Raw genomic sequence first — 14,439 nt, 5'->3', positions numbered from 1 at the left:
CTTTTTTTTGTTTCTGCCATAGTCCTATCTATAAACACTTAATTTTATTCACATCTAATGAACTTTTCTTTTTTTGGAACAAAAGGGTTATATTATACTGGTCATTATTGTATATTAATATACTGCACAAATAATTAAAACAAAAAAACTTATAATTGATAGATATGTAAAAATTTGAATTTATTTTTATATTTTTAAACCTTCATATGTTCATATTTTTTTAATTTACGATTCACATATACGTTTCGTTTAACGATTTTGCGAATTACGATACTACAACAGTCTTACGAGTTAAGATATAAACTACGAGTTACTACTTTGCTTTTCATATAAAAAACGTTAAAATTAATAAAATATGTCTCCCAAAATACATGTAGTCAAATATCTAGTTAGATTTTTAATTAAAAATACTTTCAATTTGTAAATAATTATTCAGTTAATTCTATCATTTTTTACACTATGAAGGACCTAGTTATAAAATTAATAGTAATGTAGGGACCTAATTAAAAGAAAAAAAGTATAGAGACTTAATTAAAAATTTAGTGAAACTATAAGAACCAATAGAATAATTGAACCTTAAATAAACAAAATCAAAATATATGAAATTAAATTAGACATTTTAATATTTAAAAATATAAAATAATAACTATTAAATAATAGGGTAAAGTATACTTTTTGTCTTTGAAGTTTGGCAAAAATTTTAAAAATACTCCTAAGTTTTATTTTGTTTCAATTTTTTTCTAGAAGTTTTCGATTTACATCAAACATACCCTAGACGGCTAAATTTTCAAAAAATTTAAGACCAATCTAACAACAATGCATGAAAATTATGCTTGATTTGCTTATGTTGAAGGTTGTTCTTATAAAATTGTTGTTGAATTGGTTTTAAATTTTTTAAAAAATTAGCCATCAGGGGTATATTTGATGCAAATCGAAAATTTTTGGGACAAAATTAAAACAAAATAAAACTTAGAGATATTTTTAAAATTTTTATCAAATTTCAGGACAAAAAATATACTTTACCCAAAATTATTATACAATACTTAGTCTCTTTATATCATAAATATATGAAGTACGCATAAGTTATTCTCACAATACAATATTTATAAATGCATAATTAGATTATTAGAAGCCTAGATGAACAAATTATTTTTGTAACTAAATTTAATTAATTATTTTTAATTTTCTTTTTTTTGTGTGTGTCTTTTTTTCCTTTTTCTTCAACTAATTTTTTTGGGTATCCAATAAATTTTATTAAATTCAATTACCAACATGACTTAATAATGTAGCATTGCTAAAAATTAAATAGTTGTTTTTGAATTTTCATAAATGAAAGTAAAATATACTTAATTAATATTTACAAGTAATTATCTATCTTAGAAATAAAAATAAGTTGAGATCCCTCAATTATAAAATTCCACGCTAGAGTATTAATTATTTAATTTTAATAACAAAATTCTCAGCTTTTTGTTGGTGGATATACATATACCACTATAACAGTGACTTGCTTAGCTTGCACAACTAATTTATGATATGAAAAAAGAAAGAGCCATTATGTATATATTGCAATTTCACTCTGTGTGCCTGTGAATACATTAACAAAACGAACCAAACTAATGGTATCATTAATTAGCTTAGTTTGTGAAACGCCCTAATTAAAGAACAAACAAACAAATTAAGTATAACAGGATTATGGATGTGCCATTAACTTGTAACTGCATGTGATCATTCTCATCAATTCTAGTTTAATTTGTTAATATTGAGAAACCTCTCTGCCAACCTTTTGTTTAGTACTAACTTTTTTCTTTCCCCCCTCACATTTTTATACCCTACCATCTCACTCATTGTTCATCATAACATAGCAAGCCATCAATCAAATCTTCCCAATTTTCAATTGTGGTAATAGTGTGTTTAATTCATTGCTCAAACATGAATCAATTGGCGGACTTCGGACGCATATTCCAAATGTTTGATCATGATGACGACGGGAAGATCTCAAAGGAGGAGCTTTTAGAGTCCGTAACAAAACTAGGGTTAGGCGTCATGAAGCATGATTTGATTCAAATGATCGCGAGACTCGACGCGAATGGCGACGGATACGTAGACTTTGACGAGTTTGAGAGGTTGTACAAGAACGTAATGGGTGACGACGACGACGTCTGCGGCGGCGGCGGCGGCGACGGCGACGAGGAAGAGGACATGAAGGAGGCTTTCAAATTGTTCGATCAAAATGGCGACGGGTTTGTTAGTGGTGAGGAATTGAGTTCGGTTTTGTGCTCATTGGGCTTAAGGCAAGGAAAGAAGACCTTAGAGGATTGCAAGAACTTGATCAAGAAAGTGGATTTGGATGGCGATGGCATGCTTGATTTCAAAGAGTTTAAGCAAATGATTAAGCTTGTCAACTAATTATTAATGTGTGTATCTTTTATTGCATAGATGATTATTATTAGCTTTTGCACATATGATATTTATATCATCAGGAAGAAAATTGGATGTATCTCCATTTCAATCTTCTGTTTAATTATAAATTTAGTGAAATCCAGGCTTCTTTTCTATGTTCATTTCTATTTTATCTCTACATTCTTATCTAATGGAGACGATATTCGATCTAAGAACGGGAAGAGAAAATTTGATATGTGGATTATCTCTGTGAATAAATGCAAATCAAACAAAGCACACGTCACATTGAAGTGATTTAGAAAACCAACAACTAAAATATAATAACAGACTGTCAAACAAACAAAAATTAAAATTACATAACAAAACATAAAGTAAGTTTCTTCTTGTAAGTTATTGATGAGCACTCTATTTATTTTATCAATCCCGATAAGTAACCAAGGATTCTACCAACTCCAATCAATTCTTGCTTATGGCTATATTTAATAAAACTATTTTTATAAATGTGTCTAACGAAAATATTTTTTGTATAACTGTGTCTAATAAAAATATCTTTATGAATGTATCTCTTAAATATGTCTTTTTATATATATTTTTCTTATTAGAAGTGTTTTTAATATTAATTATTATTGACAATAAATTAATAGATAATATATTAATATTCTATACTTTTCCTTATTGTATTTGCCTCCATATTCTTCTTTCAAATAATTTTAGCATACTAATTATTATCATTCTATTTTCACAACCTTACCTGGTTCATCTCACTCCTTATTATCATATATTTATATTTGTTCTATGGTGTTTGCTGGTACAATAATAAAGTAATACGTTTAAAATATAGACAAATAATAATAAGTTACGTGGAATTTATTTTCTTCATCAGCATTTAATTTTTGTTTTTTTAAATATATATTATATCACCACTTTTATTAATATACTCCTTTAATTAAATAAAAATAAAAAAATATTTTTTATTTAATTTTATAAAAAGTCTTAAACATCTTTCTTTTATTTCATTAGATAAAAATATCCTTTTAAATTAACAAAATTTTAGAATTCAATTAATCCTAATTTTATACTTTCAAATAATTTAAATAACAAAACAAAAACATATTAAAAAAACAAAAAATCAAAATTTTTTCATCTTCTTCAATTTCTCTAATCATTTGTGTCCCTTTTAAGCAAAACATATAAAAAAAACAAAAATTCAATCGTTCTTTATCTTCTCCAATTACCCCTCTGAAGCAAAGCAGTGAAAGTCCCAAACCAAAATCCTAGGTTCTTTGCCGCCGCCGTCCCAGGCTCGGCGCTTCCGCTTCTTCCTCTTCCCCCTGTCCGGAACCCAGGTAACTTGGCACATCGTCCCCATCCTCGCTGGCTTCTGTGACTGTGGCTTGGAGCAGCTCGCCATTGGGTCACCGCTTGCCGTCGTCTCTGCTCTCGCCGAAAGTTAGTGGCCCTGCTTTTAATTTTGCTCTAGTTGCTGAATGCTCGATTTTTTCTTTTTCCTTTTAATTTCTAAAATTTTTGTTCAAATGTCATTGTAATATTTGTTGCTGTGTTGTAATTGTTGGGTTGTTGAATGATTATTTGATCTGGGTTGTCTAAAAATGCTTTTTTTTATTGTGATTTGATCTGAATTTTGGTGGATCATTGTGAATGAAACTGCCTTTTAATATCTATCATTTGTTAATATAACTACATAAATACAAATACTTTTAATATTAATGCTTTAATTTAAAGATTTTTACTTTACTTCAGCGTTATTGCTCCTTGTCTACTTGAAAATTGTTGATCTGCTTGTTTTATTTATATATAAATAATGTATTTTTATCATAAGTCATAACCATACTCTCCCATTTATTTATTGCCTTAAAATCAGTAGTGTTCTTAAATTTGATTCCAATATTTTGCATCAAATGATTTATCCATGAGCCTTATTCTTTAGGTTCCATTGCTCTAAAGACATTCCTTCCTTTCCATTTAGATCTCAGTCTTATTATCAATAAAGATCATAATGTCCTTTTCTTTGACCTTTAATTTTTCTGATAAAAATTAAAATATTAATTCCATACTTAAAATAATAATCTCACCCTCATATTTTTTAATAACACTCTCTCTCATAAAACATTTTATTATACCATGGATGTTTTCAAAGTATCCACCGTCAATCAAATTATTATAGCTAAAAATATATACTACACATACCCACTAACACTACTGCCCATTAACATGCTTTAATCCATCACCTTAATATGCTTTCTTCTCTTTCACTAATCACATTGATTTATAAGAACCTTAACATGCTTCCAATTACTATTAAACTTAAGTACTTCATTTTCAAAAATCTTTATACTTCTATTATGTCAAATAATTTAAATAATAACAAAGAATAATCTATTACATTTAACATCTTATTGCATCCAATTCTCAGACAAATTTTAATATTATTAGTACTCATTTATTATACACATCATCGTCACTTAAGGCCATCCACCATATTGTTTTCACCTTTGACTCACAAAATATACTTTCCAAGTTTCCATCTTCTATTTTATATACACAAAAAAATAAAATTGTTTTTAATGGTTTCTTTTAAATATTCAATTGCCTCGTAGGATAATGTTTGATGATTTGAAGATGAAAAAATAATTTCAAAAATAATTTGAAATTTCTGAATATGAACAACCGTTGATTATTTCAAAATCATGATTATCATACTAAATTAACATCAATATTAAATATAAAATAATGTAAAAAATAATTGCATACCCACCTTAATAACTTTACCATATATACAATAATGTTAAATGAAATTTAAACAAAATAAATTATAACCATCCAAATATAAAGTAATAATTCTGATATAAATCAGCTTATTACATATTTATATAATTATTAAAATAAGTTTAAATTTTTCATTCATTACCCTTTTTGAATACATTTTGAGAATTAATTTCTAATTTTACTAATTTTTTATATGGATTAAGTCAAATATTTTTTTTCAATGCAATACTAATGTATAATATACATTTTCTTTTTGTGAACATATACATTTTTTTTTAGTAATTTGGAAAAAACAGATACAAAAGTCTTTCAATGAGTGGACCAAAAAACTGGTCCATTTATATTTTTATTTAGTGCATAAAAGTAGAGAGAGAAGCCAAGCCCAAAAAAAAAAAGGTAGAGAGAGAAGGGTTTTAACTAGGGTTGAAGGTTCAAGCCAAGCTTCCATCTTTCTTCTTTCACACTCACTCTCACTCTCACTGTAGTACTTCCGATTCCAGCGATCTTGCTCCGTCAAATATGTGGGCTCTTCGTCGAGCTTCTCTTCCTCTCAGGTAATCCTAACCCTAATCGTCCTCTTTCTCTTCTTTTCTCTCCCTGCTATAAAAAAAAATCAATCTTATAGCTCCGTTCGCGTCCCCTAGTCTCGATTGCAACTCCGCTTTTGTCAATTTTTTGAATTGATTTTGTAATGGAGAAATTGGATAACAAATACGAAATTTGAGGGAGAAAAAATAATAAAATTAAATCAATTAGGATTTTTTTTTTTTTTTTGATGTTATGCATCCGCGACACTAAAACACAATATCAATAGATTAAGAAATGAAGATAGACGAGCTAAATTTTATTGATTAGTACGTTGTTCTTATCAATTGGATTGCCTCACATGTCTAGCAACTTAGAATACATATATTATGCATTGTCTATTTGAAAGAGAAAGAATGTCATTTCCTTTATGAAATTTTTATTTGTCTGTTTCAGGCTTTACATTTATTTCTATAACTATAATACTAGTGAGGGTTAGGAGCTGATTGTTTAATGGTGCGAACTTTTTTTCCTAGGAACCGAGGGTTTAATGTGAGAGCTTCTTGCATCAAATCAGTTTCGGGTACTCGGGTGGAAGATGATTCTAGTACGTTGGACTCATCTAGAATGGCATATGGTCGTTTTTTGTTGCCGAATATGTTCTACCATTCCAGGCATGCCTCCTTAAAATTCACTGTGAGTAGGCGCGAACTTTCTTCACAAGCTGATGCCAGTAGCACGAAAGATCAGGATGATTTGGAGGATGGGTTTTCTGAGCTTGAGACACCAGCTGCTGATTCTGAATATGGTAAAGACGAATTCAATGATATTAAAGATGGTGAGGAGCCACGCGAGGAGTTGGAGTTTTCAGACACTGAGGTTGAACCAAGTGAGAAAAAAGTACGTCGACGAGCTCAGTCCGAAATTTTCAAATTGATTGATAGTTCTCCAACTACTTCTGTTCATGTGCTTATGGATAAGTGGGTTGAAGAAGGGAAAGAACTAAGCAGACAAGATATCGCACTGGCCATGGTTAATCTTCGAAGGCGCAAACTGTATTTTAAAGCTTTTCAGGTAATTGGATCAAACTATTTTTTTGCTCCTAATAAATAGAACATAGCATTAAAAGTATTGTGCTAGCAATTAAGTTAATTTCTCATTACCCTTATATGTCAATAATGGTGGATATTTGATGTTTTCTTGAATAATATTTTCAAGTAATGTCATTTTGAAACTCTCAAACTGAGCAAATTAATGTTGTCATTCAATGTCATGCCATGCTATGCTCCAACTCCTCCGTCATGACTTTGTTGTTCGTACCTTAGCCACTATTGATTTTTTTAAGAAGAATCTTGTGAGTGTTTAGTTTCCTTTGACGTAATCCTTCTGTTTCACTCCCTCAATGTTTCACGGAATGAATACCCCTTTTATGTAATGATTAGAATTTGGGTCATGAATGTGTATCGAACATTACAGCTGCTAATTTCATTTGTGACCTTGTGCGAAATTCTAACATTCATATCATGTTGATCAGCTGTAAATGCACCTGACCGTAAGTAAATTGTTCTGCTGTTGCAAGTTATGGGCATCTTTTCATCAGTTATTTGTTGTAATTATGTTCACATGTTAACTTTGGCTTTTTGTAGGTTTATTTTACTGATTTGTTGCTAGCTGTAAATGTTTTTCTTTTATTTTTTATTTTTACATTAATAATGTCTTCCAATGTGATTTTATCTATTTTTTATCGTTGGTTCTGTGTAGCTCTCAGAGTGGGTTGTATCAAAAAGTCAGCTTGAAGTTACTGAGAGAGATCATGCTACCCGTGTTGATTTGATTGCTAAATTGCGTGGGTTACATGAAGCGGAGATGTACATTGAGCGTATTCCAGAATCTTTTAAAGGAGAGACAGTATATCAAACCCTTTTAGCAAGTTGTGTTGCTCAGAACAATTTGAAGAAAGCAGAGGAAACTTTCAACAAAATGAAAGATTTGAAATTCCCTCTTACATCATTTGTTTGGAATCAGTTGCTTCTTCTGTATAAGAGGCATGACAAGAAGAAAATAGCCGATGTATTGTTGATGATGGAAAATGAGAATGTCAAACCTTCGCCTTTTACTTATAAAATATTAATAGACGCAAAAGGCCAGTCCAAAGATATTGATGGCATGGATCTAATTGTTGAGAAAATGAAGGCTCAAGGGATTGAACCAGACATCCGAACAAAAGCAGTTTTGGTTGGACACTACAAAACTGCTGGGCTTGAAAAAAAAGCCGAAGATATGTTGAAGGAAATGGAAGGTGAAAATTTGGAAGAGAATTCTTGGCTTGGTCGATATTTGCTTCCTCTATACGCAAATCTGGGTAAGGCTGATGAAGTGGGAAGAATTTGGGAGGTCTGTCAGGCTTCCCCTCGAATTGAAGATTGTCTCGCTGCGATTGAAGCTTTTGGAAAGTTGAAGAAAATTGATGAAGCAGAGGCTGTTTTCGAAATGATATCAAAGAGGTGGAAGCTTTCTTCCAAGAACTACTCAGTCATGCTGAAGGTTTATGCAAATAATAAGATGCTAGCAAAGGGCAAAGATCTCATTAAGCGAATGGCAGAGAGCGGGTGTCAAATAGGCCCATTGACATTGGACGACCTAGTGAAACTTCACATCCAAGCAGGGGAAGTGGAGAAGGCAGACACTATTCTGCAAAAGGCTATCATGCAAAGCCAGTTGAAACCATTAATCATTTCTTATATTGCTATTATGGAGCAGTATGCTAAGAGGGGCGACGTCCATAATTCAGAAAAGATTTTGCACAAAATCAAACAAGCTGGCTACACGATTCGTCTGAGGCAATACCAAATTCTCGTACAGGCCTATATAAATGCCAAGCTTCCGGCCTATCGGATTAGGGACAGCATGAAGGCTGATAACGTATTTCCCAACAGGGATTTTGCAAATCTGTTGGCTCAAGTTGATGGTTTTAGGAAGAATCCAGCTTCGGATTTGCTTGATTGAGGAAATCAATAGATATTTCTGTAAGGGTTGCTTCTACTCAGCCTTGCAAGCACTATTAGTTTAGTTGTTGATCGAACATCTTTAGAATTAAAATTTTTTATATTTAAAAAATCCTTTATGACTAAGAACAAAATCTGTCAGCTGCATAATTTTATTATATGTGGATTTTTGGATGAAATGGTAGCTAATTACAAAAGATGTTAGATGCTGTTGTGCTATATTAAAGGGTTGGGAACTTAATTTCATATTATTGACCCATTTGCTAACAAGTAATAATAAATAAACCACATCAATACATTAAAGTCATCATTGAGCTTGTAGTCTTGTTCAGATTACAGATGTACATAAGTCTATTTGATTTTATGATTTATTATTCAAGTTCATCATGTTATGCTCTGGATCATCATTCCTAATCTTAACTACTGTATAACCAGTTTTGATGCAAATGATCTATGATTTTGGCAATACGAATCTTGTTAACAAACCTCTTTGTTTTCTCCTTAAATAACTCGTGATGTAATGAATCTAATGATATGAGTTGCACTATCAGACGGTTAGCTAAATTTAACTTCATCCTTTCCACAATATCTTTTGATTTATGTTTAGGTATCTTCTCAATGAAAATGATTGTTTCTTGCAAGTTTGGCGCAGTCATTAACATGTGAGTTGTAAAGTTGTGCACGTTGGCAGTGGGAACGTTTCTTATTATCTATGATTAGTCGCGTCATTCAACTTGAGTGTTTTTTATAAAGAGAACTTCTTCCATATTTTTTAAGGTAACTACTGAAATGAAGATGGAAAAACATCTTTTTATAAAGATGTTTTGTTTAAAAGTGATTTATTTATTTAGGAGACCACTTTAATAAAGATATTAAAAATATCTTTTTTTTTTAAAGACGTTTACACATGTCATGTTATTATTGGACATTCTTATTAAATCAGTTAATAATTTAATTTTTTATTATAAACCAGAACAAAATCGGTTTATTATAGCAACAATAATAAATCTAATTGTCTGCATTATAATTATTAGACCCGATTTGATCTGATCGAATCATACCATCTAAACCGAATATCTTTAATTTTTTTTATAAAAAGACAATTATATTCCTGACTTTTTGTTTTTTGGCCATTTAAATCCCTAAAAATTAAAAAAATACAATTAAATCTCTAAAAAAAATTGGGTTTATTGTTATTTTATAAAAAAAATTGGTTTTATTCTAATTTGTTAAGAAATTCAAAAATAACCGGTTCATTAATACGTCCAAAAATAATGCGACACGTAAATGTCTTTACAGAAAGATGTTTTACGCATCTTTATGAGAGCATCCCCCATTTATTTAACTACATTTTAAACAAAGACAACACTTTTATAGATATTAAAATTTAATCATACAATCCATCATCTAAGGGTAAAAAAGAAATATTTTTAAATAAAGACAATTATAAAGTAGAGTAAAGTATCGTTTTTGTCCCCAACGTTTGTGGTAAGTTCTATTTGTATCCCTAACGTTTAAATCGTCCTATTTGTATCCTTAACGTTTATAAAAGTGATTCAATGTTATCCTACTATCAATTATACTAACAAATCAGATTATATTTTTCAATTATTTTCACTTAGATGTATTCATTCTCAATTAGGTCTCACTTGGATGTGTTCGATTTTAATATTATACCCACTATTTGTGTTTAGATTCAATTATGTCTATAGAAAAGTGAATTATGTAAATATTGTAGGAATTAGTTTCAACATTTGATGAGCTATTTTTCAGAGTAGATCATCGATTCTATCCCAAACATTTGTATTCTAACTTCAAGAAGAGATTTTTAAAACTCAAACTAAAGCGCTCATGATGTGTAATTGACGGCAGGATAACATTGAATCATTTTTACAAACGTTAGGGATACAAATAGGACGATTTAAACGTTAGGGACACAAATAGAATTTACCCCAAACGTTGAGGACAAAAACAATACTTTACTCTATAAAGTATTCATTGTAGTATCCACCATTTTTTTAATTGACTGTTTACCAATAAAGAAAAAAAATTTCTTCACATATTTTTTCTTTTTCAAAATAATTATTATTTTTATTTTAAGTTGTAGGATTTATTAAAAATTCCCTTTTTCTTTTTTTTCCTCATTTTTTTTTATTTTTCATTATCAATCTAAACAAAGTATTAACGTGTGTCCTAAGATTATAATTAATAAAAATTTAAAAAAAATTATTTTAATTAATACACAATAAATATATTAAAAGTTAAATTTTGCATTTTTTTTATATAAAAATATTTTTAATTGGTAACTTTTGATAACATTATTTGAATTCGTAGGTATATTTTTCACTTTTAAAAGGGAGTTTTTAAGAGAGAAATATGAGACCTTCAATCATATTTTGAACTAAATTTTTAACCAAGTCCCTACTCTTCTCTTTTATACACAAGTGGAATTTTTCTTCTTCTTGATGTTGTTTCTGTTTAATTTATTTTTTTCTTTTTTTTTCTCTCCTCATTCTCTTTTATTATAATCATCGTGTATGATAAGGAAATTAACAGCAGAAACAAAAAATGGAGGATTAATTATGAAAATAGAATTGAAAGGCACAAACTTTAATGTAAAAGGATAGAATTAACAGAAAAGAAATTATTTTTTCTACTAGACCTCTAAAAAACATGTTCTTAATAACTTTGGTTACTTGAAGGAATTTTTTACTAGACCTTCAAAATACTTGTCCTTGACAACCTAGATTTGAAGTTGAAGAAACCACCACGCAGAATCACCTTAGGTTAGATCCTTCAATCTTCTTCATGCAACAAGCGAAGCAAATCACTCACCTCACTTAATCACACTAAAACAATGTACTCGTCGTTTTCATCTTCTCCTAACCAATGAAATACATATAACACCCAAATAACAAAATACATTTGTAGCAAAAATTCATGTGCTATATATAAACATTTGTATATTGTACCAATAAAATATGCACAACACATAAATTTTAGTGATAGCACAGAAATTTTGATGTGCAACATAAATTTTTGGAGAATTACACACAACTCATCCAAATAACAAAATACATTTGCAGCAAACAAAATATATTCGTAACAACGATTTGTGTGCTATATGTAAAAATTTGTTATGTGAAAAAGAATTGTGTGCTATATTAATAAATTTGTGTTATTTGTAAAATTTTTTGTGTTAAATTTTAAAAGTTTGTGTGCTGCAAAAAATGCAAAAAAAAAAAAATAGTGACATACACAAACTTTTTTTTCTACTAGATTCTGTATTAATTTGGTTAGACTTAATTACAAAAATATTTGTACATATAGCATCACTCTTTTTAAAAAGAGGCAATTTTTCTAAGGGTTAAGTATTGTTTTCGTCCCTAACCTCTTGGGTCAAAATTAAAATCGTCCCCGACCTTTTTTCGTTATTAAAATCATCATCAACGTTCAAAAACGCTTTAAAATCATCCTTCCCCGAATTCTTGGACCAAAATACCCTCATCATCATCATTCTCCTTTTCACCTTCCTCACCCCACCACCTCCACTGCCACAACCATTACCACCACAACCACCATCAACACCAACACCACCACCAACACCAACCAACACCAACACCAAGAACACCAAATAACAGCAACAACACCATACCACCACCACCACCACCACCACCACCAACACCAACACCAACTAACACCAACACCAAGAACACCAAACAACAGCAACAACACCAAACCAAAAAGCAGAAACAGAAAGCAAGAATGCAGGAAAGCAAGAAAGCAGATGTAGATGGCGGAGGCGGCGAGGCGGCGAGGTTGCGAGGCGGAGGCGGAGGCGGCGAGGCGGCGAGGAACGGCGACGAAGGTGCGGCGGTCTCCCTCCCTTGTGCGCACTCTGTTCTTGACGGCAATGTGGCGTGGCGCGGCGCGATGGACGGTGGCTGTGGCAAGGCGACGATCCTGAGTAACGCAGCGGTGACTGGCGCGATGGTGGCGATCCTCCAACAGCGGCGATCCCCTCACCCCTTTCCCCTTCCCCCACCCCCACCCCGCGTCCTTTCCCCTTCCCCCCTTCGCCGGCGCCGTCCCCCCTCCCCCTTCCCCCCACACGCGTCCTTTCCCCTTTCCCCCTTCGCCGGCGCCGTCCCCCCTCCCCCCTTCCCCTTCCCCTCTCCCTTCTCCCCTGCCCCCTCGCCCTTCCCCTTCTCCCCTCTCCCCTCTCCCTTGCCACCTCCCCTGTTTTCTTTTTTTTATTTATTTATGATGACGAGGGTATTTTGGTCCAAAAATTCGGGAAATGATGATTTTAAAGCGTTTTTGAACGTTGAGGATGATTTTAATAACGAAAAAAAGTTGGGGACGATTTTGATTTTGACCCAAGACGTTAAGGACGAAAACAATACTTAACCCAAATCGATACGTATTGTTTTCTTAAAAAAATTAGAAGATGTATTAAACATGTTTAAAGATAGACACCTTTCTCACTTTCAAAAAGGAAATTTTTTTTTTTCTTGGGATTTGAGTAAAAGAGATTTGCTTGAGACGTTGAGTGCAATATTTGTTGAGGTTAATGGCAATCTGAATCTTCTTCATAACAAAGGCCAGATGCAGCTTGAGCTACCAAAGGAACTACGTCCCAAACAAAGCCGTCAGAAATCAAACCAGAAAACAGTTAAAAAGAGATGAACTTGGACATGGTCACGTGCTTCTAACATCATTGCTGAGCCTTGCACAATTTGTTTCTTAATGTTCGCTGAAACGAATGGAACCGCGTATCTTGTCCAGGTGCAACATGTGGAACGTGCTCCAATAATCAGGGAACATTCATTCTAATTAAGAAATAAGAATAGTTCCACTATGATGGGAAGATTCGTAATTAACTAACAATAGTTCCCATGTGCTTTTTAGTTTTATTCCGCAGTCATATTTAATATCTATTATCTATTATATATTTTTAATTTTTCAACTAAAATGTGTCACATGTCACTTTTTCATTATAATTGAAATTAAATTTTTTTCTTCAAAATTAAGAAAAATTCTTCCATCCTCTATACTAATTTTACAACCAAAATGTGTCACATATCACTCCCTCATCGCAATTGAAATCAAATCTTTTTCTCTAAAATTAAAGAGTTCTTCCCTTCTCCTTTTTCCTTTCTCTATCTCTCTCATTCTTTTAACTATTCTGTCTATTTTATATATCATTATCAATATCAATGACTAATTACTAATCTGACAATCAAAATGTGCAACATGACATTCTTTAATTGCATTAAAATTAAAATTAAAATATTAAAATTGAAATTGAAATATACATATATTATGTATCATATATTACTATCTAATTTAATCGTCAAATATGTCACATGACACTCTCTTATTAAAATTGAGAGAAAATATTTTTCTTCAAAATTAATAAACTCCCTTCCTAAATTCTCTCCTCTATCTCTCTCTATTTTTCTATTTCTCTCTACCATTTTCACTCTATATATAATTTATATTTTATATTAATAATTTGACAAATCAAAATCTGTCATCCGATATTTTTTTATTACAATTAAAATAAAACTTTTTCTTCCAAAATTAACAAACTCTCACTCTCACTTTCATTCTTCATCTTTATATTTCTCTCTCTTTTCTCTCATTCTCTATTTTTTCAACTTTTTATTCTACAGAAAATAAAATTAACAAAATTATATAATTCAAATAAAAAATTATA

General features: G+C 31.1%; 2 protein-coding genes across 3 annotated transcripts; both read left to right on the top strand.

Moving 5' to 3' along the window:
- The first annotated feature begins 1,890 nt into the window (after positions 1-1,890).
- LOC112758574 (calmodulin-like protein 3) lies at positions 1,891-2,445 on the top strand. 2 transcript variants are annotated; one of them, XM_072219299.1, is made up of 2 exons: positions 1,891-2,157; positions 2,191-2,445. In XM_072219299.1, exons 1-2 carry the CDS (start codon positions 1,930-1,932, stop codon positions 2,404-2,406), a joined length of 444 nt encoding a protein of 147 aa, XP_072075400.1. In that variant the 5' UTR covers positions 1,891-1,929; the 3' UTR covers positions 2,407-2,445. The 2 variants fall into 2 exon arrangements, with proteins under 2 accessions (XP_072075400.1, XP_025663064.1); XM_025807279.3 differs by having other exon boundaries at positions 1,891-2,445.
- A 3,073-nt stretch (positions 2,446-5,518) lies between these two features.
- LOC112756326 (pentatricopeptide repeat-containing protein At1g80270, mitochondrial) lies at positions 5,519-8,896 on the top strand. The gene is made up of 3 exons (XM_025804863.3): positions 5,519-5,741; positions 6,249-6,786; positions 7,474-8,896. Exons 1-3 carry the CDS (start codon positions 5,707-5,709, stop codon positions 8,716-8,718), a joined length of 1,818 nt encoding a protein of 605 aa, XP_025660648.1. The 5' UTR covers positions 5,519-5,706; the 3' UTR covers positions 8,719-8,896.
- The last annotated feature ends 5,543 nt before the right edge of the window (positions 8,897-14,439 follow it).

This window comes from Arachis hypogaea, chromosome 16 (genome assembly GCF_003086295.3).
Source record: "Arachis hypogaea cultivar Tifrunner chromosome 16, arahy.Tifrunner.gnm2.J5K5, whole genome shotgun sequence".
Taxonomy (NCBI): domain Eukaryota; kingdom Viridiplantae; phylum Streptophyta; class Magnoliopsida; order Fabales; family Fabaceae; genus Arachis; species Arachis hypogaea.
The sequence above is the reverse complement of the archived record's forward strand: the minus strand, read 5'-3'. Positions and strand labels throughout refer to the sequence as shown.